The 27,296-nt window shown below is 40.8% G+C and overlaps 1 protein-coding gene across 1 annotated transcript in view; it reads left to right on the top strand.

Annotated features, from left to right (window-relative positions):
• LOC122089085 (protein GRIP) overlaps positions 1-20,113 on the top strand; it is a 54,555-nt gene extending 34,442 nt beyond the window's left edge. Inside the window, exons 5-19 of the mRNA XM_042658539.1 lie at positions 3,649-3,774; positions 4,033-4,141; positions 4,224-4,303; positions 5,638-5,766; positions 5,860-5,960; positions 6,764-6,897; positions 7,063-7,160; positions 7,259-7,378; positions 7,456-7,483; positions 7,589-7,647; positions 17,758-17,829; positions 17,897-17,944; positions 18,614-18,719; positions 18,867-18,925; positions 19,704-20,113. Of these exons, the coding sequence (XP_042514473.1) occupies positions 3,649-3,774; positions 4,033-4,141; positions 4,224-4,303; positions 5,638-5,766; positions 5,860-5,960; positions 6,764-6,897; positions 7,063-7,160; positions 7,259-7,378; positions 7,456-7,483; positions 7,589-7,647; positions 17,758-17,829; positions 17,897-17,944; positions 18,614-18,719; positions 18,867-18,925; positions 19,704-19,814 (1,380 nt within the window). The 3' untranslated portion in view covers positions 19,815-20,113. The remainder of the gene's footprint in view (positions 1-3,648; positions 3,775-4,032; positions 4,142-4,223; positions 4,304-5,637; positions 5,767-5,859; positions 5,961-6,763; positions 6,898-7,062; positions 7,161-7,258; positions 7,379-7,455; positions 7,484-7,588; positions 7,648-17,757; positions 17,830-17,896; positions 17,945-18,613; positions 18,720-18,866; positions 18,926-19,703) is intronic.
• Positions 20,114-27,296: the final 7,183 nt, after the last annotated feature.

Here is a 27,296-nt window from a genome sequence, read left to right on the forward strand (position 1 = left end):
AAGCTTGGAGAGTGGCGATTGTCCTGACTGATAATGCCAACACAAAGAGCACCACTAGAAGCAGCAGATGCTGCTGTAGAAGACAAACCACTGTTATCAAGATACAGATCACAAGGCAGCACAGCAGAAAACCATACCAATCAGCCGTCAGCAACAGATCAGCAGTAATTTTTTTGCAGGAAGAAGACACCACCATCACATCAAATCCTTGCTTCCATATTGAATCAACAAGGATTCTGCATCATAAGAGGAGCAAAAATAGTGGCTGCACAGTACAGTGAAGAATCCTAGGGAGAAACTCTCAGAAATGAAAAAAAAAAAATCTTGCAAGCACTGATTAATATTTCCTGATTTCATGTAGCAGAATCAAAGCAGCAGCAGTCAACACCTGCACAGAACAATGGTAGAGAAAGAAGAAAGAAGATGAGAAGAGGAGACCATATAGATAAAACCAAAAACTGGTCAATTAGAATAGATATCTCCCTAATCAACGGAAGATTTTTTTTTTCTTGGATGAATAAATAATTCATTACCAAGTGGAAGAATATACAAAGGAGAAGACCAGGGGGGGTGGTGAGAGGGAGCCAAAAGAACAACGAGCCCAAGGGGAACCATCAAAGGCCGGGGGGGCCCAACCAAAGAAGGGGATACATCAAGTGGGGGGAGAAATGATGGAGGGAGAGAGACCCCAAGAGACAACAATGAGCATGTTCCTTGGGGTATTGCTAACCGATCGGTGATGGAGACAGCCAAGTTTGGAGCTAAATTTAAAAAGATGGCATTCCAAATCTTTTCAAAAGATCGAGAGTTAGAAGTCCATCTACGAAGATTGCTTTCCATCCAAATATAGTTTATGGTGGCAGCGAAGGGAAGCTTTCCTACTGTGTCACATATGGTAGAACCACAAAAAGTCTTGTCAATCCAAATCCATTCTCTAGATAAAGGGAGGATGGTCCTGTGGGATGGTCAAACAGAGATGAGAACCTTCTTCCAAACTGAAGATGAGAAGGGGCAAAAGAAAAAAAAGATGATCGGCATCTCCGGTGCCATTCCAGCACAGGCAGCATGAGAGAGAAACCTGGATGTGTCGGTGGGTAAAGAAAGATTGAGTAAGAAGGCAGTTGAGAGAGCACGCCAAATTCTGAAACTATAGCGAGGGATATGGCCTTTGAACCAGACGGTGTTATGCCAAGGAGCGAGGGGGTTCTTGATATGAATGGATTCCTAAGCAAAGGTAGAAGAAAAAGAGCCTGAAGGTTAGGGCATCCAAAGGACCTTATCTTCCCTTCCACGATGGGCAGGAGGGTGGGGCGGAAGGGAGGACCAGAGACCAGAGGCCAGAGGCAGGGCGGAGAGGAAGGGGAACCAACTATAGTTGTCAAGGCGTCGCCCAAGCGACGACTAGGCGTCCAAGCAGTTTGCCTGGGGCCTAGGCGACAGTTGCCTTGTTGCACTGCATGCCGTCTTGTGTTTTGATACTTATTTATGCCAAATATCATTTAAGTAAATATTTTTTATTCATAAATAAGCAAATACCCTCTATTTGAATCCAATAAAAATAGTTTAAAAATCAAATTCCAAAAGAATAAAAAGTCAACCCCCTAATCCGATAACAAAAACTGGATTTTGGTTATAGGGGCAATTTTCAACTTTTAAATGCTGAAGTTTTTCTTAATTATGAAAATTTTATGAATTCTATCATGTTAAAATATTGCTAAAAACCAAAAGTTCATTAAAATATTTTTTTGTTTTGATATCCATAAAATTATTTTCATTCAGGTGATTTTAACAGCATTCACGCACTTAATAATAAGTTTGACCGGAGCATAACTTTGTCATTACAACTCAGATTTAAGTAATCTTAGACTTGTTGGAAAGTTGGTTTTATATTCTAACTAATACGAAAAGTCTCATGTAAAAATAATATCATTTGATCAGTCAAACTTATTATAGAACAAGAGCATTCTCTAAATTTTGATTTTTTATAACTTAATGTTAATTTTTTATGATTTAATAGGGCTAAATGTTGATTTTTAATGACTTGATGTTGTTTAATCTTTATTTTTTATGATACAAGGTATATATAGCTTACTAAATAATGTTAAAAAATAGGAAAAATAAAAAATAACACTTGGTCACCTTGTACGCCTTAAGGCAGGCTCCTTCTCACCTAAGCGCTTCAACAACCCTCCACCGCCTTGGTTCACCTTGGCACCGTGACAACTATGGAATCAACCATTAGGGGAGAGGATGGAGGAGATCGGAGCAAATTTAGACAACCCAAAGGAATAGATGACGCTAAGGGAGACCAAGTTGAGAAGAATATCAGAGGGGGGCCAGAGGTCTAACCAAAGGGAGGTGGAGGAGCTGTTGCCAATGGCATCAGAGAGACCATGAAGAGCTGAACGCCTGGAGCTGAGAATTGTGCGCCAGATCTAGGAGACATCCAAAGAGGGGGTGACAAACCAAAGGGAGTCATTTTTTAGGGGGGAAGACTAAATCCATGAGACCCAGATGTTGTGGTGGTTGGAGGAAATTTCTAGATGAGCTTTAGGATGCCAACAAAATTGGATAGATCTCAATCCAAGGCCACCTTCAGCCTTAGGGGGCAGACTTTAGACCAGCTGATGGGGTGTAGGAATTTGGAGGATTCAGCAACTTTCCAGTGGAAGGAGCAAAGAAGAGAGTTGATGGCTTTGGATGTGGCAGTGGGAAGGGAGAAGATTCCAGACCAGTAGAGTTATAGGGAGTAGAGGACCGATTTGATGAGGATAAGACAACCAGCGTAAGAAAAGAGCTTACCTTTCCAGAGCTGGAGCTTTTTCTTGATCGAGTCCAGGATGAGAGAGCAATGATGAGTAGAGAGCCTGGAGGATAAGAGGAAGGCCAAGGTATTTCACCAGGAGGGAGCCCAAGGAGAAACCAAAAATGGCAAGGAGCTGGGACCGATGGGCATCAAAGACACCAGAGAGAAAGATGTTGGATTTGAGAAGGTTGATGCAGATACCTGAAAGGGATTCAAAGAGGCGGAGGGAGGACATAATGGAAGAAATGGAACGAGGGCCAACTTTGGAGAAGATCATGAGGTCATCAACGAAAGCAAGGGGAGTGAGCATGAGAGCTCTGCACTTGGGGATGGGGGAGATGAGGTGAAGATCAGTGGAGGATTGAATTGAGCGGGAAAGTTCCTCAAGGGCAAGAGAGAAGAGGAACTGGGAGAGGGCCAGAGGGGGCATCCTTGCCTGATGCCGTAATAGCCCCTCTATATAGAGAAGAGGGATGATTGAACAGCAGCAATTTATTTATTACTTAATGAATTAAAATTACAAAATAGCCCCAGTATATATGAGTAAGTACTCATATAACCCCACTACATAAAGATTAGTACCAAAACTACCGTACCGTTAGAACTTTAACAAAGTCCACTTCAAATCCCACCAGTCCTAGTTTGATATTGTGTCATATTTCGAGCCTGAGGAAACAGAAATATTTCTCCAATTTTGACAGATTTCTATCAAATTTCTTTTGGCATGTTTTATTCCATCTTTTAGCTGTATTGCCAAGTGCCAGATGCTTCAGCCTCTAGGAGATCTCCAGTCCCTGGTGGATATATATATATATATATATATTTACTTTTTTTTTTTTCAGGTGCTAGTTGCTGAGAAGGAGTCCAAGATTGCAGAGGTGGAAGCTGCTTCAACTGGTGAGGCAGTGCGACTTAGAGCTGCTTTGGAGACTGTGAAAGGAGAGCTTGGTCAGCTGAAACTTGAGCATGTACGAGTAGAACCTCTTTGTTTGTGGATCTCCTTTGCATCTTCTCCTTTCTTTATATTAAACCTGACTTTTTTTTTTCATGTTCACGGATTTTGTCTTTTCATTTTCATTCAATAGCTTACCATAATTAGCACATTTCGATTTGTTGTGGATTCTGGCTAATTTTGACGGAAGCTTTGGTTAGCTGACAGTAGGGATATAATTTTTCCATGAGCTCTATATGAATTTTTTCTCCTTTAATATGTCTATTTCCTTCAGGAGAAAGAAAAAGAAAGCTGGGAAGCTGCAAACAAGGCACTCAAAACGAAGCTGGAGATGGCTGAAAGTACCTGTATACGTTCTGAAATTGAAGCTGCCAAAATGAGAAGTATTGTTGAAATCAGTCACATTCCTTTTTAGACTATTTAAATCTGCAAGAGGTACTGAACTTTCCCATTCTAAATGGACAGGTCAACTGGAATTAGAGTTGTCTGTGCAGAACCAGATCCTAAATTCAAAAGATGCTGACCTTGCAGCTGCGAAAGAGGAGGTAAGAAATCATTCTTCATTTTTCAAGGATCCCCTCTCCCCTCTCCCCTCTCCCCTCCCCCCTCCCCCCTCCCCAAAGAAAACTCCCCACTAACAAGCATATCCCATTATTTAGTAAGGTCTAGTCAGTTCCTTGGTTTTGTGCTCTAATCAGTACCTAAGTTTTGTAGCTTCATAAGGTGAGTTAATTGTTAACTAGGTGATAAACAGGTAAATCCTACACAAGCAATATATATATATATATATATATTAGGCAGTAATAAAGGAAAGCTACTCATACTGTCAGGCTTTTCGAAAGCTCTTAATGGAAGGATCATTTGACTTAAAAGTTGTAGGGGATTGGGGGTTCAAAGTTATTTATTTAGCCAAAAATCAGTGACAAATAATCTACCAACCAAGCAGCCTTATTGACTCCAACTGTCAATAAGAGATAGTTCCACGAATGTGTGCTCGTATGCTGGGAAATATCTGATTTCATTGCCCTATAATGGAGAGCACATTTTCTGGAATGGAGATCATGTCCCTGCAACAAGATAATAGAATGAGCAAAATTAAGGTGGGGAAGAGGTTCCACCCCTGGCTTGTTGGTTAGGTCTCCAGCTGTTGATATCAGAAACCAGGGATCGGTTCCCACCTCATGTGTGTGTGTGTGGCAGGGGGTGTGATGTTATGTGATGGGAGGGGCGGGAATCATCGTTTTACTAACAAAATCTATAGTGGGAAAAGTATATTGATGTCTCTTCTGTCAGTACACTGGTTATTTATCAAAATGGAATTTTTGTAGTGTATTTATGAAAATGCTCCCGAGATGCATTCTGTTGCCTGTACATCGGTAACTGCATGATCCTCATACAGATAATATATTCTCATTCTTGACCACTTGCGCTGATCTAGAATCATCCGATGACTGTTCAGTGTAAGTAAGATCAGGAGAAAGTTACCAAGCTTAGATCTCTCCGCCGGAACAGGCTCATTGTTATCTCCTGGGGCCTCCCTACCTCTACCATCTCCCCCCCTTCCCCATTGTTGTCTCCCGTAGTTAGCTTTTTAGGGCCTTAGTCGCCGGCCCCCCCTCCCCGAGGATTTTGCTCCTTTTTGGCCCCCCCTCTTTCCCCCCTTGTATATTCTTCTCCTTGGTAATGAAAAAAAAAATCTAAAAGAAAAAAAAAGATCAGGAGAAAGTTCTTTTGGTTTTCAATCACGACCACAAAAGCACACCTCATTATGTGATTCACCAAACACTATTTTTTCCAAAACTTGAGAGCTCTGTTACGAGTCACACCTATGATGTCTGGACAACACTGATATCGAGAATCTGTTACTAATATTTTGCAGATCTGCCGCCTAGCAAGTGAATTTTCTTCTTACAAAGTCCGGGCTCATTCCCTTCTGCAGAAAAAGGATGCAGACCTAGCTGCAGCAAAGGACTCCGAACTACAAAAATCTCAAGAGGAAGCATTAAAAGTACATGCATTTAATTTCTTCTATATGGTTATCTGATGGGGAACTTTGAAATGATTCTGAAGAAATTTGCTGCTTCTCTGTTTTTTTCTTTAGAAAGCCGAAAAGGAAGTAGCATTGGCAGCTGCAGAAAGGGATGGAGCACTCCAAGAACTTCAGGATGCTTTGGCAAAATATGATAAAGAGCTTGCAGCCAGGTAACACCATAATTGTTTTGCTCAAAATCTCATTGAGAAAACCTCTTTTATATGGCCCCATTTGGGAAGGCTTCCCTATGCTGTCCACCATTTTTTCAGCCACAATGATTGCTGATCTTGATGTCACAAACAATTGGCTATATTAAGCACTCATTGGGTCATTTATAAGTCAATTTTGTGAGTCAAATGTGACGTGACAATATGGCTACAAGTTTTGAGATTCAACTAATGTCTCTGTTTAGAAAGCCTTTCCTAAACAGCTGTGGGTATCTCATTCAAATTTGTTTTGGTTATACTTTGTTCAGTATTTACTCCCCCCCACACCACCCCCACGGCCCCACCTCAAAAAAAAAAAAAAAAAAAACACCTCTTCCTTTATGTGAACCTAAACCATAAGTTTCTTGGAGAAATATGATAACACAGGATGTGTGGAGGTGCTATCAACTTTAAAATGAATATAGCTATGTTTAATAAAAGGAAGGTTGCTGGAGAGGATCATTATTTGTATCTCATCTTCAGAGAGTTTTTCAAATGGTCCTTTTTTGTCCCACATATACTACTGCTTGAAGACATAGCAGTATTTGAGGATTGTTTCACATAGTAACAACAGGCATCTTTACTTCTTGCGTTTTCTAAACCCCCCCCCCCCCCCTTTTTTCTTTCAAATCAGTATGTGCCCTTGTACAGACTTCATCCTACCTAGATAGCTGGTACCAGTTTCTGTTCAATAGCATAATTTGTTGAAAAGATTGCACACTAGATGGTCAAGTATCTTACATAGCTCTGATTCAAAATAATTTCAGAGATGCGGCTCTGAGTGATGCTGAGCAGCGGATTAGGAGCATTGAACAAAAGCTTGATTCTGTTAATACACATTACCATTCACAGAAAGAAGCATGGCAGAGAGACCTTGAGAATTTGGAAGAATCTTGGCGATGTGACTAATCCTTCCTACGTTAAAATTTTTCTTTTTCTTTTTTTTCTTCATTAATTATTACATGATTTTGATCATCATCATGCCATTCATAATTTTCAGTCAGTATCATCATTATATGTTACAGCTACTAAATATGTAATTAGACCAAGATTGTTTATTTTGTAGTGAAATGTCAGGCATTAGAGGCTCAAATTGATTTGGCTGCTCGGCATGATGTACATAATGAATTAGGGGAGCTTAAGCTACAGTATCGGAAATTGAAGGTAGCCTGCACCATTTTCTTTCTTAGTTTAGTTTCCAGATCTTTTAATAGTCTACTTCTTGGGTTGCATTATTACTGAATGACATTCCCAACTTGTAGGAAGAACATGACTCATTTCGTGATATTGCCGATAGAATGATCGAGGATAAGGACAAGGAGATCTCTAGACTCTTTAGTGATAATAAAAATCTTCAACGATCCATAGAATTGAGGCCATCAGTATGTTCTCTTATTATTCATACATATATATTGCTTAATGTGTGCAATTTGGCTGATAATGCAGTAACTTCTCTCAGGTTGATCACAACGGAAACCACAACTCAGGTTAGGAGAGTTTTTGTAATGTTGCAAATTCCAGTTACCTCTTCAGTTATTTTAGGGGATTTATTTATTCTGACATTTTTTTCCCTTCTTGATGGATCACTTTAGCTTTTCAAAAGATGGATACTCAAATTTCAAACACCTCTGCAGCAGAACAGCAGATTCTGGTACATCACCATTTTCTTCGACTAGATTACATAAAATTTGACATCAATATGTAAATTGTAGCTCCAAAAAACTTGTTAACAAATTTAAGTAGGGGGTGCTGATAAGTTTAATGGGAAATTCCAGCCATGTTTGGAGCTTATTAAGTTGGTAAATGCTGGTTATAAACATGCTGGCATATGGACCCGATTTGTCACTCCACCAGTTCACAAATGGGTCACTACTTGTACCTCCTATACCATTACACCAGGTAGTCTGTTGACTATTCACCAGTTCCTGGTCTTCAGACAGTCCATGATGCAGATCAAAGTCTGGAAAGAAGAGGGCTGAGAGAGAAGAAAAAGAAATACTGTTCATGAGTTACTGTTCAGGTGAACAGTTACCACGTGAACAGTAACCAATATGGGTCTCACTGCCAGCTCGTAATGTGAAGACTTGAAGAAGATTCCCTTTTGATTCGTGGGTCCCATGGCCAGCTCGCATGGAGGAGTTAGGCTAAAAGATTTTAGGAAATCTTTGATTGATGTAGTTTCCATTTTCATATTTTCTTCTTTTTTTTTTTCTTTTTTGGTAGAAATTTTCGTATTTTCTTCTAATAGTTAAGAATACATTATCTAGCTAGTTTCAATTCTACTTTTTACTTTTAGAAAGTAGGAATTCTAATTTATTGTGTTTCTATCTTTGTAAAAGGGTGGGATTTGATTTGATTTGATTTGTAATTAGTTTCCAAATAGGATAATATCTAGTTGTAAAGGGACTCATTTCCTTTCCATGCAAGGAAGGACCCAATTTTGTAATCAAATAAAATTTTATAAATAAAGGAAGAAGGCTGATTTATAGTGGACGATTGAATGAAAAAAAAGAAAGTTGTGCTGGAAAACTGTGAGATGCAGTGCTGTGAGAGACAGCTTGGGTGAGATGCCCTAGGGAAGAGTGAGATACTCGACCCAACTTATCCCCTTCCTCCATCCTTTATTTTCTGTTTATATCTTTCTCTCTATTTTATTTTCCGTGCTATCAATCAAGCCCCTTACCTACTGCCGTTGCAAGATCTGAGAAGACAAGTCCAAGATCTGCGACATCTCTTTTGTTCAATCTATCAACCGGCAGCACCTATAATCCTGTTCTGGAATTAATTCCTAGTCATCTAGCTGAGAATTAGTTCTATATTAATTGGTATCAGAGCCTACTGTGGTTAGCATAGACGATCTCTACAAGGAGGTGATGAGATTATCAGACTGTATGACTGCTCTTGGGAAAAAGTTTGACACCAAGTTTGGTCTCTTCTACCTTCCACCTCCAAAAGATGCTACTAAGACCAAAGAAATTTTAAAGGAGGTACAACAAGAAATAAATAGTCCTCCTAAAGAGGTCTATGTTGAGGGATTCAAAGCAAAGACAACAGAGTTGACTTTAGACGACCACCAAGAATTACCCGACGTATACCAGTGAGATGAGAAAGATAAGAATGGTATCAGAGCCATCCCCCTCCCCTCTCTCCGGCTAAGGTCCGTCTCCGGCGGCCGACCCTTCTCGGTTCTAACCTCTCTTAGTCCAACGGATGTTCTAGGCCACGCCCTATTGCAGGTTACTCCGTAGTTTCGGTTCTCTGGTGACAGAAAAAGAACCTTTGAGCGATGGGTTCTCAGGCCAAGGAGTGGCTGTTTTATACCCTGTAACGGCTCAGGTTGATCTGTCTCTGAGACCTTGAACTCCGGGGGTCCTGATCGGCCTCGACTAGGCATCTGTTGATCTAATTGAGTTTAGCCGACGGGAAGTGCTGCTCGGATTTGGACTTTTGCCTCCCTTACTTTTATTCCGGTATGTCTCTCTCCCGCCGATCTACTTCTTCCCGAAGTATTACCTCTTCGTCCTCTTCTTCCCAGTCATCTTCTTTTTCTTCTATAGAATCCCTATATGAATTTGATTATCTCCCCGATGATCAAATTATTCCGTCAACCCCTTTGCCCCTTTTAAACCCTTATACTGTCTTCCCCAATAAGACATCCCCTTCTGCTACCTGGAAAACCCTTCTGGCTCCTCGGAAGAAAACCCCTCCGGTTAAGGAACTTGTTCAGGCTTCCCGATGTGAATTATATCACATCCCTGCCACTGATAAAGAACAACTGTTCACTTTGGAGATCCCAACCTCTCTCATCCCTGATTGGCAAAACCAAGGTTATACCCATCTCCACTTAGGTGCGATTAAGTTTGCCCTCACTTTCCATGGCAGGAAAGGCCTTCCCGTGTTCTCTCGAATAGCTCTTTTAGACAGTCGTTTCCTCCGGTATGAACATGCCGTTTGTTCTACTGTCCAAACCACTTTGAATGCAGGAACCATCTTCCTTACCCTATACCCTAACTTTAACATTCCCTTAGCAGACCCTTTTCTCCCTACTGCGTTAAAATTTCAGATCCAAATCTCTGGTTCTCCCCTTGCCCCTACGGCTTTAGCAGGTACTATCCACTATCAAATGGCCTACCGGTTACAGAACCATGCCTTTGACCTGTCCACAGGTCATTCTGAGGATGCCCTATTCCTCTCAGTGGATTCTGACCATGTTCCAAGCCTTACCTATGTCCCAAGACAAATTCCACGAGACGAACTCCTTCGTCTCCTTCCTTCTTCTTGGGTTACGGCTTATGAACAGCAGGTGGCTACCCAACAACTTGCTCCGGTAGAACCTCTCCAGTCTACAGACCCACAGTTCATCCGTCACCCTTCTGGTGAGGTTGAAATTAAGTTTCCTCCTCCACAACCATTACCATCTCTTTTCCCTACTAAGTTTACGGGCATGATACAAGAAAAGATTCCGGTCAAAATACTTGTGACCAGTGACCGGATTGGAGAAGTAGTAAACTGGGTTGCCTTGAGCATCAAAAGATTTGACCGGAATCTTTTCTTGTATCATGCCCGTAAACTTAGTAGGGAAAAGAGATGGTAATGGTTGTGGAGGAGGAAACTTAATTTCAACCTCACCAGAAGGGTGACGGATGAACTGTGGGTCTGTAGACTGGAGAGGTTCTACCGGAGCAGGTTGTTGGGTAGCCACCTGCTGTTCATAAGCCGTAACCCAAGAAGAAGGAAGGAGACGAAGGAGTTCGTCTCGTGGAATTTGTCTTGGGACATAGGTAAGGCTTGGAACATGGTCAGAATCCACTGAGAGGAATAGGGCATCCTCAGAATGACCTGTGGACAGGTCAAAGGCATGGTTCTGTAACCGGTAGGCCATTTGATAGTGGATAGTACCTGCTAAAGCCGTAGGGGCAAGGGGAGAACCAGAGATTTGGATCTGAAATTTTAACGCAGTAGGGAGAAAAGGGTCTGCTAAGGGAATGTTAAAGTTAGGGTATAGGGTAAGGAAGATGGTTCCTGCATTCAAAGTGGTTTGGACAGTAGAACAAACGGCATGTTCATACCGGAGGAAACGACTGTCTAAAAGAGCTATTCGAGAGAACACGGGAAGGCCTTTCCTGCCATGGAAAGTGAGGGCAAACTTAATCGCACCTAAGTGGAGATGGGTATAACCTTGGTTTTGCCAATCAGGGATGAGAGAGGTTGGGATCTCCAAAGTGAACAGTTGTTCTTTATCAGTGGCAGGGATGTGATATAATTCACATCGGGAAGCCTGAACAAGTTCCTTAACCGGAGGGGTTTTCTTCCGAGGAGCCAGAAGGGTTTTCCAGGTAGCAGAAGGGGATGTCTTCTTGGGGAAGACAGTATAAGGGTTTAAAAGGGGCGAAGGGGTTGACGGAATAATTTGATCATCGGGGAGATAATCAAATTCATATAGGGATTCTATAGAAGAAAAAGAAGATGACCGGGAAGAAGAGGACGAAGAGGTAATACTTCGGGAAGAAGTAGATCGGCGGGAGAGAGACATACCGGAATAAAAGTAAGGGAGGCAAAAGTCCAAATCCGAGCAGCACTTCCCGTCGGCTAAACTCAATTAGATCAACAGATGCCTAGTCGAGGCCGATCAGGACCCCCGGAGTTCAAGGTCTCAGAGACAGATCAACCTGAGCCGTTACAGGGTATAAAACAGCCACTCCTTGGCCTGAGAACCCATCGCTCAAAGGTTCTTTTTCTGTCACCAGAGAACCGAAACTACGGAGTAACCTGCAATAGGGCGTGGCCTAGAACATCCGTTGGACTAAGAGAGGTTAGAACCGAGAAGGGTCGGCCGCCGGAGACGGACCTTAGCCGGAGAGAGGGGAGGGGGATGGCTCTGATACCATTCTTATCTCACTGGTATACGTCAAACGGGCTCTGCCCAAATCTATTAACTGAAGGGCTTTAAATAGCCAAGGGGAGACAAAGGATAAGGGAAGACATGTGGGTCCCAAGCCATGTGTCCTTCACATGGACTTCACATGCTTGTGGGGCCGTATGTCGGGAGTGTCGGCATACATCATTCTTATCTCACTGGTATACGTCAAACGGGCTCTGCCCAAATCTATTAACTGAAGGGCTTTAAATAGCCAAGGAGAGACAAAGGATAAGGGAAGACATGTGGGTCCCAAGCCATGTGTCCTTCACATGGACTTCACATGCTTGTGGGGCCGTATGTCGGGAGTGTCGGCATACATACATTCATACATACAAATGTATACGTACTCACTACATACAAATACGCACTCCATACTCATACATACATACAGACAGACATACTCACTACATACTCATACATACATACTCATACTCATACTTAATACAAACTCAATACTTATACTTAATACAAACTCAATACTTATACTTAATACAAACTCAATCTGTATCTGGATCTGACGAGCTGCTGTATGGGTAGAAGGCTGCCTTGTCTATGAGCCAGTCGTCATAGGCGTCCATAAGAGGAATGAGACGAGGACAAGGAAGTCGACCGTTCTGGTGAAGTTGCACCAGATTTTGAAGAGGAGGGGATCAAAATATTCCAGACGAAATTTCTGAGGATACAATGTTCAATGACAAATCAGATTTTAAATTTGATCACATCAAGTTCATTATGCCACTAGAATTTTTCGAAAAGCAAGAGCCACAACTCCAAGACTTTGTTCTAAAAACCCGTGAGCTGCCAGAGTATTGTTTTGGGCTGAAGCTGGATGTGCACCACGCCAAGATTGTCCTTAAACTATACAAAACTTGAGGTCAAGTTTTTTTTAAGATGGGTCGAGTTGATGCAGATCAAATTCTAGAAAGAAGAGGCTGAGAATCGACTTCAGAAAAAAAAAATACTATTCATGAGTTACTATTCACGTGGGTACTGAACTGTAACTAATATGGGTCCCACTGCCAGCTCGTAATGTGGAGAAGACTTGAAGAAGATTCCTATGGCCAGCTTGCATGGAGGAGTTAGGTTAAAAGATTTTAGGAAATCTTTGATTGATGTAGTTTCCATTTTCATATTTTCTTCTAATAGTTAGGAATATATTATCTAACTAGTTTCTAATTCTAGTTTTTACTTTTAGAAAGTAGGAATTCTAATTTACTGGGTTTCTATCTTTGTAAAATGGTGGGATTTGATTTGATTTGATTTGTAATTAGTTTCCAAATAGGATTATATCTAGTTGTAAAATGTGCTTTCAACCATCTAACTGTCGGTCTTCACTCACTGGATCAGTCCATTAGTAAGAATAAGCTTCCATCATTCAGCAGTGGAATAGTTCTATGGTATTAATCATCCAACCATTGATTGGAATGTCTACCATGATAAACCGTGATTTGAGCCTATCTATAGCTATAACAATGTGATTCTATAAGCTAAGCATATGAGAAGATTTAACAAAAAACCTAACCGTCAGTCTGAGCTCCTCTCAGATTGACTTCATGAGGAGATCCCTATGGTCTGGTTTACCTTCCCTCTTTCCTTGCAACCTTGGATCGATATGGTTCATTCCTAGGCTATGCTTTTTCAACAGTTGACAGAAGAGGGGGACGGACAAGGATGATCAGACTGCTTGGTTGGGTTCATCAAAGGTATGGGCATAGAGAATCCTACTATGGAGAGGGAAGTTATTCTCATCTCAATCCATAGAGACAAAGCATCATCGTATAGGGAAAGAGTATGAACAAATTGCTTTTAGAGATGAATCACATTCCTCTGTCGAATACTATAATATATGTGAGTCGTCTATCTTCACAGTTGGCACTCCTTAAGGGCATTGCTTTCTCCATTGAATCAGTCTAATGTGGAAATGTCAAGATGTGAAATTCATTCATCAATCTTATGTTCTTCTATGTAGCATACGGTGTCTTGTGCCAAGTGAAAGGAAAGCTGAGCTTGCTCCAAACCATGAGATCCAAGAGAGTCTTCTGCTCGTCATCATCATTCCACTCCCTTCTTGGTCTACTTTGGTTACAACTTGATCTAATGTGCGATCACACCAAGTGCGAGATTGGATCGAGAAAGCAAGCAGGAAGGTCAGCCCTTGATTGTTAGTTAGATACCGACTAAATATCATAGTTAATAGCTTCTTGATTGCATCCGTGCTATGAAAGTTTGAGATTGATGGTGGTGGGTTATGGAGAATTCCATCTAGTTTGATGGCTCTTGTGCATTAATGAATGGATCGAGGAATTGCGTGTTTAATGGTGCCATCTGCGACGACAGTGAAATATGATTGGTTGGTAAAGGAAGAAAGAGCTAGGATGGTGTCTACTCTCTCATAAGTGAGTACTAGGGTCCGAATCCTTAGCTGTTATCAATGGTGTGATTGGATGTCCTGGTATCAAGCTCACCAAGGCACCACACCACGTACTGACGAAGCTATCCCATTGTGTGTGGAACCTTGCTAACGAGAACCCTGTGAGACGGCTAGAGACCAAGAGAGACTCACTATTTACAACCCAGGCATTGTTGTGCGGGTTTGTGGGTCGCAACCCTAGTCGTAAGAGATCATTTCGCATTAGCAAGGAGAAGGATTCAATCGGAGAAGCTTTAGGACTGGGGGAGAACCAGTCGAGCGGGAAGGATCAGGCGTAGAAAGATAGATAAATCTAGTGAGTGAAAGAATATAATTAACATAATAGAAGAGGATAACAGAGACTGAAAGCAAGCAGGGATTCCATCATCGATAGCTTGATCCCTTCCTTCTCTTTGTCAACTAAAAGTATGGGAGGCTGACCCAATTTTGTTAAGCAAATAAAAGTTTATAAATAAAGGAAGAAGGCTGATCTATAGCGGATGATTGAATGAAATAAAAAGAAAGCTTTGTGCTAGAAAACTGTGAGATGCAGTGTTGTGCGAGACAACTTGGGTGAGATGCCCTAGGGAAGAGTGAGATACTCGACCCAACCTATCCCCTTCCCCTCTCCTTCTCTATTTTCTGTTTATCTTTCTCTCTATTTTATTTTCCCTGCCATCAATCAAGCCCCTTACCTGCTGCCATTGCAAGATCTCAGAAGACACGTCCAAGATCTGCACCTATGATCCTGTTCTGGAATTAATTCCTAGTCATCTAGTTGGGAATTAGTTCTACATTAGTCCAGGGTTAGAACCAGCCAATTGACCTTTTGCTGGTTGATAATCCAGTGACCGGATATCAGCTCTAAAATGATCCACCAAATAATGAGTACCTCATACATATCCTTGCTGATACTTTGTTGGTCCTAGAGTCCTTTCTTCCCCCAATACCCACAATATCTTTGGTTCTTTCATCCCCAGATACAAACTATTTGTAATTGTTACCTTCATCAAAAACACAACATAGTGAACGCATATATACACATCATAAATGCTGATTCATGTCCGTAAGGCTTAGTTAACTTTCCAAGGGGATGCAAATGGTTTTGGTTCTTATTTTTAATTTTAGATTTTCCAAGTGTTTGATTTTCAGTATATTGATCCAAAAGTTAGTAAAAAGCCAACGAATCTTATGTTCAAATGATGCAATCATGCAAGTTGAACTCTTCAGCTGTAGCTAAAAGAAAAGCAATATCGGGAACTTCTGAAGTAATGATTTGCAATTTTTGGTTCACCTAGAAATGAAATGTTATTTTTATGCACCTAGTAATGTAGTAATATTTGAAAGAATCAAAATAGTAACCAGTTGACAAGGATTTATACTCAAAGGATGGTCCAGATGCAAATAATGAAGATTAGGAGTGAAATAAGGCAGCAACTATGGAGGAAAAACAAAACAATAACTGTGAGGGGAAAAATAGTAATTTTAGCCCAAAATTGGGTTTAGAAATTAGGATAATAAAATGCAAACAATCTCTGATTTCAATAGTTAATGTGAATCAACAAACGAAAGAAAAACAGTAACTATTTGAACACAAAACACTAACTTTTTCCAGATCTTGAGAAGGGAAAGGGCAGAATTGGTATTTTACAAATATCTCAAGATCAAGCCATCAGAAAGGGCCCAAATTTGAATTGATCTCCAAATTGGGATTCTTGAATGCCTGGTCATAATTTGAGTTCGATCGAATGGTTGAATTGCTTAATCAAAAGAAAAACGTGTGACATCCAATCTTCTAGAACACTTGAAGATGGATGAAGAATATGATGAAAGAATAAAATAAAAAAAGAAGAAAGATTGAGATGGGATAGATGTGGGTGGAATGGTGGGATGGCTATCTCAGCCCGGACCTCTCACTCACAGTTATCTCAGCTATTGAAGAATTATTTCTCAGAATTTTGGGAGCATAAAGCTGCAATTTCATTAATAAATTAGTGTTCAATGTTGTAGCTTCTTACAAACGTATATAGAAGACTCAAAACTGACTCGAACACTAAAAAAGAAAAATGCCTAACCCAATCCTTAACTAATTGGGAAATCTAAACTGACTAGAAAACTAAAATGACAAAATAAATCGACTTAAAATAGGAATTTAATTAAACTAATGAATTAGATCTCATTTTTCTACGATCTACCAATATTTTGACCCAGATCTGATCCAAGTCAGCCCACGATTTGGGCTGCTGATGGGGATTTTTAGTAGCTTAATAGTTTCTTATTTAGTTTCTATTTTGAATTCCAAAGTTAGTTTCTAATTTCAAGTCATTGTTTGTTTCTAATTTCTATTCAAGGCTAGTTCTATTTTCATTAGATTCCAATTTCCAATTTTTAGTAACTTCTTGTAATCAATTTTTAGTAACTCTGACTTGCTATTATTTGTAAACCCTCCCATCATTATAAATAAAGAAGAGGGCTCTTTTATGAGCCACAATTTTGACAATTAAAAAAAAGTTCTCAAGCTGCTGCCGCTGGGTTGTTCCATGGCTGTACCTTTGTGTCTGATCAAGGATTAGGGATTGGTGTGTAATCCAATCGACACTCTACGGCGAGAAGTCCGAGTGGGTCTTTTATTATCTGGCTTTCTTATTGAATCTCTTCTCCAGCAGTTCAGGTAAGTGATCTAACTTCTCTGCAGATTTCTGGGTTAAACTTCTCTGTTTTCCTTCCTATCGGCCTAGCTGTTTTTCGGAGAACCAGCCTTCCGATGGCCTCCATATTCTGATCGAAGGATAATCCTATCCAGAGGGAGGATCGATCCAATTTTGGGGTCAATCAGACCACTGGATCTGCTGAAGTGAACTGTTAAGCAGTTCTGGCCGATTGTAAAATCTGCCCAGGTTTAGATTCTGTTTTTTGTTCTGTGTTACTGTGACATTCTGGACTATTAGCATCTGTGATCTGAACCTACTGAAGGTGTTATATTGTTATTAAAATTTCTGGTTTAATCCTAAGACTGCTGCTGATTTATTTCGCTTCTGGTTACTGTTCATTGAGATCATTTATCAATTCTAGTTTGTGGTCAAAGTCTGATTTTCTGCTATAAGTTTGCTACTGGTTTTGGTTGTTCTCTGGTTCTAAAAGTTCCTGCAGATTTGGGTCTAGTTGGGTGTCCAATCTAGTCCTACATTACATTTAAGTGGCACATTACAAAGAAAACCCATGAGATTAAAGGCCCAACAACGGAACCTAACACAAGGCTTATTTCCAATAACATAAGCCCATTATGTGACTTATCTGCATGACCCAAAAAACCTTTTCCTGCATTTGTAGACACTTTTTATGTATGTTCAAATAACTAGCTTAGTAATAGTATCTTTGAGCTGAGAAACTATCCATAGTGCTTGAAATTCTAAAATATTTTAAAATTGCAGCTTCTGGCACGACAACAGGCTCAGAGAGAAGAAGAATTAGCACAGTCACAAAGGCACATCTTAGCACTTCAGGTGACTCCTTTCCACATAGAAGTAGGTGTTTCCTTCTGTGCATTTTCTGATAGCAAATTTAATTCAGGAGGAAATTGAGGAGCTTGAACGTGAAAATCGCCTGCACGGTCAACAGGTACCACGAATCATCCCTATTTCTTATGCATGCACCTATATATAATGTATTTCATGTATTCTATCTATTTTGTATGGATATTTCAAAATGGGTGCTGTATCATGTCTGATACTTTTAACACAATTGACCTCTTCAAACCATCGCCAGGGCCCTGAAAAGATGGATTGGCACAGAGACCTGTTTGGTTTTCAATTCTAAAAGTTTCCATTTGAACACTTAGGGACAAGTTGTGTGGAGTTGTTTGTTCCATGAGCATTAGAGCCCATTCAACCTGTGACCTGGTATCTAAAACTGGTCTACAAATAATTCAGGTTATTGCTGACAGGGAGGTGGTGGTGCAGTTTGGGGGGGGGGGGGAGAGAGGGTTACAGGATGTCTATTCATTAGTAAACACAAATATAGAGGCTCTTAGATTTTCCAAGTCGAAGGTTTTCTTGAAGTTTCATAAAAGATAAAGAAATTGTTTACTGTCCTGTTGTGGTTGTGGTTGTGGTCGTGGTCAAGTTTATGGTCATGTTTCAGTCAGTATATGTTCAAAGAATGGATGCATTCTTTTTGTAATTTTTGTGCTGTTTATTAGTGCAAATTTGTGCATTCCCGTCTCAATTCTCACATATTTTGCCTTTGTTCTTGCTGTTTAATTTCAGACTTTTGGAAATCTTGATGCAGGAAGCCATGTTGAAGGCTGAGCTGAGGAATATGGAAAGAATGCAAAAGAGAGAAGGGGTGGATATGACATATTTGAAAAATGTTATTTTGAAACTTCTTGAAACAGGTATGCTTGAAAAGTTGCAACTATTGCTATATGCCTATATCCCCTTTCCTTTACCAATTTGGTGCTAAAGGAAACATTATTAAAAGAAATTTGATTCCATCATGGCAACCAAGGAATATCTCTCACTGAAATAAATTCTATCAACAGGTGAAGTGGAAGCCTTGCTACCTGTGATAGGAATGCTACTTCAGTTTAGCCCTGAAGAGGTGAAGTAGACACTTCTCTTTAGTTTTGTTAACATGGTTGTTAAATGTATTAAAGGCAAGTTTTTGGCATCGCATGCCCTTTCGGCATCAATGATTAAACCATGCCATGTCAAGGCTCATATCCAAGCAATTCAGCCACAGATGTTTCAAAACTGGTGTAAAAAGGGCATGCTCTGTGCCCGAGGGTCCCACCATTGCAGGATCTGGTGGGGGTCATAATGTACGCAGCCTTACCCCTACTTTGCAGAGAGGCTATTTCCTGACTTGAATCTGCAACCTAGGAGCAACATTACTGGTGTGCCGAGGTCCACCCTCTATGTTTAAAGACTGGTGTGACCCAGATAAATCTAAAAGAAGCATCTCATTTGTATGGTTAAAATTTGAATTTTGGTATAGCATAATTAGTAATGAAGGAAGACAGCTTATGGATTCGGTACTCTACTTTCAAATGATATCACCTAGTTTCCCATCACATCAATGCAAGCTTTCTAGTCAGTGGACCTGATCGCGGACAGCTAGTTTCATCTGTTTGATACAGCACATTTCTGCTTCCTATTGACTAGATGGCTGATGATGGCGACTTCTTTTAGTTATAATGAAGAATGCAGTCCACTAGATGGTTTTCTCCTGCCAACCTTTTTTTTTTTTTTTCGTAACCCAATTGAATAGGCAACCCATGATTGATCCTATAGATGGGTTTTCCATGAGGCATTGCATTGATAGTACTGGCTCTTGGCTCATCTTTCCTTCCTACTTATGCATGTAATTGCTACTGCAGATCCAGAAGTGCCAACAGGCATCCCGCTCCTCAACTGATGTTCCACCAAGCCCTGCAAGTGATGCTTCAGCTTCTGGTCTCTCCCTTTTCTCAAGATTCTCATTGTCATAACCTTTTTGGTGGAAAATTCTTTTCTTGGAGTTGACTACGACCTAATGCCATTCAAGATGCCAGGATATTATTATTTACATGATGCAGCTGTGTTTTGAGCTGCAACTTATCTGGAGAAGAACCTGACTGTTGCATTCAAATTCCATTGAGAAGGATGATGTATTTTTTGTAACATTAAGCCATATGTAACACAGACTAAATATTGTAAAGAACCATTAAAGTGAATTAGATATTGTATTTCAGGCGGACGAGATGGGAAGTCAGTAAACATGAAAATCCATATTCTTTTCCTCCTTCCACCCTCCTTTTGTCACCATTTTAGTATACTCTTTGTCTAACATGATTACAATTTTTTTTCTTTTTTCTTCTTTTTTTCTTTTTTTTTTTTTTTGGGGGGGGGGTGGGGGCGGGGTGGATGGGGTGTTGGAGAGGGGCATGTTTCAGCCATAAAGGAATGTATATGTGTTTGGTTAGGGCATGTATTTGATGTATGCTAAGAGGTTAGATGTTATTACCCAGATTAATAGTAACAAAAGCTTGTAATTTTCTATGGTGAATTTTTTTTATAGGTAGGTCCCAAGGAGAGTTGGATTCATGACCTCCTCCTAATTGTGAAGCATGGTCTTGGCAATTAAGATACCCCTTGGGATTTTTATAGAATAATTTTGTAATGTCCCTAGCCCCATTAACCTTGGCACAATCTTGTCCTCTTTGGCTCATGGGTTTCATGACTTTAAAACAGATTGTGCCATGTTAAGGAGGTTAGAGGTTATCAACTAATCCAACAACCTCCTCTTAGATGATGTGAGACTAAAATTTGCACACTTTCAGTGATCTCCCAAACATCCTTGGCACTTGTTGTATTCTTAGTGGGGGTATTTCACTGGTCTCTCAAACGGGTTTGATATACCTTTCGTATTCTTGGGTGTCACATTCTCCACCATTTGGGCACAACATTCCTGTTGTGGCTCCATATGCTGTCAAGTCTGCTCTTATACCATTTGTAACGCCTCGACTTCATTAATCGGAGCACAATAATTTCCTTTTTGGTCAATAGGCCTCAAGATTTAAAAATGTGTTGTGCAATGTTAAGGATGCTAGATATTATTAATTAGTCCAACAACTTTCCCCTAGGCGATATAGGACTAAAGTTTGCACTCTTACTGATCTTTCAAACACTTCTGGTACTTGTCATATTCTTCATGGGGACACTTAAGGGATCTCCCAAGTGGATTCGGTACTCTTATCGCATTGTTTTGGTGCACTGAACCTACCTGAGAGATCAGTGAGGTGTCCTCACTAAGTATATGTCAAGTACTAGGGGGTGTTTGGGAGATCAGTGAGAGTGTACAAACATTAGTCTCACATAATCTCCTTAACATGACACAACGTATTATAAAGCCTTGTGGCTCATGAACCAAAGAGGACAAGGATATTATTATTTATATGATGCAGTTGTGTTTCGAGCCACAACTTATCTGGATAAGAACCTGACTGTTGCATTCAAATTCCATTAAGAAGGATGATGCATATTTTGTAACATTAAGCCATATGTAACACAGACTAAATATTGTAAAGAACCATTAAAGTGAATCAGATATTGTATTTCAGGCGGAGAAGATGGGAAGACAGTAAACATGAAAATCCATATTCTTTTCCTCCCTCCACCCTCCTTTTGCGCCCACTTTAGTATACTCTTTTTCTAACATGATTGCAATTTTTTTTTTCTTTTTTCTTCTTTTTTTTTGGAGGGGTGTGGTGGGTGTGGGTGGGGTGTTGGAGAGGGGCATGTTTAAGCCATGAAGGAATGTATATGTGTTTTGTTAGGGCATGTATTTGATGTATGCTAAGAGGTTAGATGTTATTACCCAAATTAACAGTAACAAAAGCTTGTAATTTTCTATGGTGATTTTTTTTATATAGATAGGTCCCAGGGAGAGTTGGATTCATGACCTCCTCCTAACTGTGAGGCATGGTCTTGGCAACTGAGATACCCCTTGGGATTTTTATAGAATAATTTTGTAATGTCCCCGGCCCCATTAACCTTGGCACAATCTTGTCCTCTTTAGCTCATGGGTTTCATGACTTTAAAACACATTGTGCCATGTTAAGGAGGTTAGAAGTTATCAACTAGCCCAACAACCTCCTCTTAGAAGATCTGAGACTAAAATTTGCACACTCTCAATGATCTCCCAAACATCCTTGGCACTTGTTGTATTCTTAGTGGGGGTATTTCACTGATCTCTCAAATGGGTTTGATATACTTTTCATATTCTTGGGTGTCATATTCTCCACCATTTAGGCACAACGTTCCTGTTGTGGCTCCATATGCTGTCAAGTCTGCTCTAATACCACTTGTAATGCCTCGACTTCATTAATCGGGGCACAATAATTTCCTCTTTGGTCAATAGGCCTCAAGAATTAAAAATGTGTTGTGTAATGTTAAGGATGCTAGATATTATTAATTAGCCTAACAACTTTCCCCTAGGTGATGTAGGACTAAAGTTTGCACTCTTATTGATCTTTCAAACACTTCTGGTACTTGTCATATTCTTCATAGGGAAGGGATCTCCCAAGTGGATTCGGTACTCTTATCATATTCTTAGGTGCACTGAACCTACCTGAGAGATCAGTGAGGTGTCCTCACTAAGTATATGTCAAGTACTAGGGGGTGTTTGGGAGATCAGTGAGAGTGTACAAACATTAGTCTCACATAACCTCCTTAACATGACACAACGTATTATAAATCCGTATGGCTCATGGACCAAAGTGGAAGTGCAAAGATCAATTAGGTCGAGACATTACAAGTGGTATCAAAGTGGGACCCTGACTGCGTGTGGGGCCACAGCGGGGTCAGTGTGTCCAAAAGAGGGAGAATACAACTAGTGTACTAAATTCTTCTAGGAGATTGGTGAGGTGTCTCCACCAAGAATACGACAAGTACCAGGGGTTTTTGGGAGATCATTGATAGTGAGCAAACTTTAATCTCACATCACCTAGGGGGAGGTTGTTGGGCAAATTGATAACCTTTAGCCTCCTTAGCACACCGCGTTTTTAAGCCTTAAGGCTCATGAGTCAAAGATGAGAATATTGTGCCAAGGTTAATGGGGATTGAGCTTTACAGATTTGGGCACACCTCTCTACCTTTATTATAACATTACGAGGTGTGCCCCTTTATCAAATCTACGGAGACTCCTAATCAGTGTCCTTTTGGCTTTTAAAGGCATGTTTCCGATACGTCGCCTGTAAGAACCTTTTTCACAGGCTGATTGGCAGTTATGTTTGTTTGTGCACATGTTCATCTTCTTTTTTTATATATAGAAAATAAAAAATCTTTAAAAGTTTGATATTTCCAATAGAGGAGTGAGTGTTAGTTTTGTTCATCAAGGTAGAAAAAGCTAGTTTTTTAACTAATAATACAAGTTCATGGTCTAATCCTCCATGTCCTCCTCCTCCTTGATGGCTTCTGCTACTGGAACTTCCTCTGACTCCCTTGAACCTCCCTTCCTCACCCCTCTACCCTCCGAGTTGCCGTGGGCATCTCCTCCCCTATGATGCCTGCCTCTCTCTCTCTCTCTCTCTCTCTCTCTCTCTCTCTCTCTCTCTCTCTCCACTTTCCTCTCCCCCTCCTCCCTCCTCTCAACCTAATAACTGGTCCTCCATTGCTTGACCTTCTCCCACCCCTCCAGAATCGGTCTCCCGCTGGTGTTTGTTCCTCCTACATTAATCAATGATAAAAAGGTTGGGTTTGTCCCTCAGGTCTTCTCAAACCAGATATCTCTAATTGGAAGCTATGCATCGTTGGTCACTTCATGGGTAGCAGGCCTCCATTTGGCATCATCCAAGCTTCTCTCTCATAACAATGGAGGCTCCTTGGTAAAATGCAATATTTCATACTCAATAATGGAATTTTTTTATCTTTAATTTCTCCCACGAAGCTAATATGATCGGAGCCCTGGAAAATGGCCCCTAATGTGTTGGCAACAAGGCGGTCTTACTTAGAAAATGTGACCCCTTCCTCTAATCTCAGCAAAGTAAACTTCAAGTTCGTCCCCATTTGGATCACCCTCCCCAACTTACCTTTGCACTACTGGGGTGAAAAGGGACTTAGCATTGTTAGGTCTGTCATCGGGAAGCCTCTCTTCTCTGACCACCAACCAAGATAATGGTCAGACTTGGTTTCGCTCGAATCTGTGTTGATATTCCTACCGATGAGCCGCCCCATCTAACCTCACTATTGTTGAAGAAAATGGTTACTCGTTTGTCCAACCAATTCACCACGACTGGTTGCCGCCCCACTGTACCACTTATAAATCCTTTGGACACCATTCAAGGGTTTATGCTCCTGCCTTGACCAACTCTCTGGCTCCCCCTATGGAGAAAGCCCCTTTGGAAGACACCGTCCCTGCTATTGTTGGTCGTTAAAAAGAAAAAAAAAATAAACAAGCTCTGTCGTCAACGCAGTCATAGCTATATGGCCCTCCTGGCGCCCTTGACGCTGAGAAGACTCTGACAACCGATAGACAATCACTGCTTGATCCATTGGTCCTTCTTCCATAGACCTTTGGTCCGAACAAGTTCTCAACTCATTACTCACTGGATGCCTCATCCTTTGACAACGAGAACGACTCTGACATTGAAGATGCCTACACATCTCTATCTGGTTCTATGTGATACCCTACTTTCTAAATCGAACTAATTTCCCGATTGGTTGGGTTTGGTCTTGCAGGACCTGAACCCGAGCGAGCAATGACGGGTACTTTATGGAGCATGGTGGCAAGGGTGACTCTGAACTCGGGTTGGCCAAATGAATTGGAGTCAGTGCCTAGTGAAGTCCGCATACCCAAGCCATGCACTTGCATGTATCACGAGGCCATGTATGCATAATAAATGTACGTAGTCGTATTTTATGTCAAGTACTCATATTAGTCTATTACCGGGAGTGAAATACTTATAGGGCTCGAGCCCCATCAAATGTCCCAATGTTTGGGCTAAGTTTTGGCCGACTGGTAGGTGGTCATAGGTGGGTCAGACCCACCAGTGTGACCTACCACTCTGGTCATTAGATATTTTACCCCACTATAAATAGAATTTATCACCTCTCTTTCACCTCATTTATTGTTTTACACGGTAGTTGAGAAAAGTAAAGAGGAGAGCGAAAAAAAAGAAAGAGGAGAGAGGAAGAAGAAGAAAATGGGGAAGGAGATGATCATTGTGCATCACCGGGGTCAGGTCTCTTGAATCCAACATCGGATTAACGATCCTCATCTCGAGATCTACAATTTGAGGTGAGTAAAGTCCATATTCCTTAAACCCTTATGAAACCCTTCGATTTGGGTAGAAACCCTTTGGATCTTGCTATGATCTCTTGAAAATGTGAATCAAATGTTTAATAAAGGTTCTATATTTTGTTTATGAAGGATTTAGAAGAAGACTTTCAAGATTTGTGAAGCATTTGTTGATCTCTTGAGCTAAAGAGAAGATTTGGGTTTCTTAAGGTGTTTTTTAGCAAAGAGGTAAGATCCACGCTTGAGACTTTGGATCCACCTTAAATCTATGTTGGAATCATGATTTGGAGCTTTAGATTTATGAAAAATGTGGTCGAATCGACCCATGTTGGTTTCCCCAAGGCGAGATAAAGAATGGAAGAGAGTAACAAAACCACGGTTGCAAGTGGTGGGTGCTTGGAAATGGACGGGACCCACCAGTCTAGCACCCGCCTGTCCTGGGTGGGCGACTGGCTCTACCGGCAAGCAAGACTGGTGGGCTACCTAGCTCGTTGCTCTTGGCCCTCCGGTCCAAACAGAGCTGTTGGTCCGACAAGCGAGCAAGGACTGGTGGGTGCCTTACCCGCCGATCGACCCACCAATCTGACTTCTTGATTTTTGATTGGGCCTAAATTTGTTGGGCAACCTTCTCTAGTGATTTTAAGCATGTTACGATCATCACACCTAGTTAGTTATGACCCAAAAGTGGTGATATACTAAATCCAACTCTTTTCATGATAGGTTGTATTAGAGACTCGCGTCATTGCACGATGGATCTTTCTCGTACTAAGGTTGATCTTTGTACATGATTAGGTAAATGGGAAGAGGACATTGCATCATGTCATTCTGATTGTAGACTAGCCATGTCATCATATTATTATTGTGTAGATTAGTCATCCATGAGTGCCATTCATGCATTGACGTGTGGATGATGAAATTCATTTATGATTTGACATGCTGATATCTTTTATTGTTAAATTCTTAATATTTCTTATGATATGAGATGGATGACTCTAAACTATTGAATATGATGCTTTGCTAGACTAGATGCCGTAGTCGGCTTGGACACGAATGCATTGGTGGCCCGTGGTTTGGGACGCAGTGGCACTATATAGTCATACTATCTCATATAGGAGCATGCGATTACAAATGACATATCCCTGTGCTATGACCCTTCCCCACAGCGGTTTAGATGTTGGGTATATCATTGGGGGAAGCCCAAGGTTGTGTACCAACGGTGGCAATTAGAAGTACGCCTGGATGATCATTAGGACTGTTGGCAACTTTGGTGATATAATAAGAGGGACAATCGTACTGCTTTTAAATTAATGCAGGGCAAGGCCCATTTTACTTTTTGGTACTCACGGCTGGCCTTCTCCAGCAACCCTATGGGCGTAATCGCAGGATAGGGTTCACAGCTCATACCCGAAGCATAGCACATAACCTATGACTTAGAATTGTTGTCTAGGTGGACTAAGATAATAAAATGAACTGCACGCATATAGGTTCATTTGTATTGCACATACATGTTTGGTATTTCTTTTCACTTACTGGGCTAGTGAGCTCATCCCACGTGTGCACACTATTTTTAGTTGATCTTGCAGGTTATCCGACCAAAGAGTTAGAGCCAGGACCCACTGTGGAGTTTTCAGTCGAGGACTGGTGGATCCCAACACTGATACTAACACCAGATTCTTTTTGGTTATTCTTGAAATGTTACCCCTTTTGTGTTTTGGGTATTTAAATTGTAATTCTAGTGTATATATTATACCTACGGGCCCATATGTATACGTATTATGTATTATAATTTGGATATCAAGAGTATTGGGGTATTTACAAGTACGTATATGTAAGACTTCCATTGAATTGCAGGATTTGTTTAACTTAGTGTGCATGTATGCTGTGCTTTGGTTACTGTATCAGATGATCCTGGCAAGTTTTGGGTTAACAAGTGTTAACTCGATCATCGGTCTGGTTCTGTATGGGACGAGGTGTGACAATCGATGGTATCAGAGCGTGATGCTCTACCCACACACAGAATACAAGTTAGATCTCATAGAGTCATACAATAGGACCCCGGGGTTGGATAAACATAAAAGCTTTAAGGGACTAAAGTCTGTAATAGGGTTAAAAGTTTAGATATTTGCATTTCATCTTATGTGCTGTCGAAATTTTCAATAAATTTAATTAATTGGGTGATTCCATAAGCCAACAA

The sequence above is a fragment of the Macadamia integrifolia genome, chromosome 9 (genome assembly GCF_013358625.1).
Source record: "Macadamia integrifolia cultivar HAES 741 chromosome 9, SCU_Mint_v3, whole genome shotgun sequence".
NCBI lineage: Eukaryota > Viridiplantae > Streptophyta > Magnoliopsida > Proteales > Proteaceae > Macadamia > Macadamia integrifolia.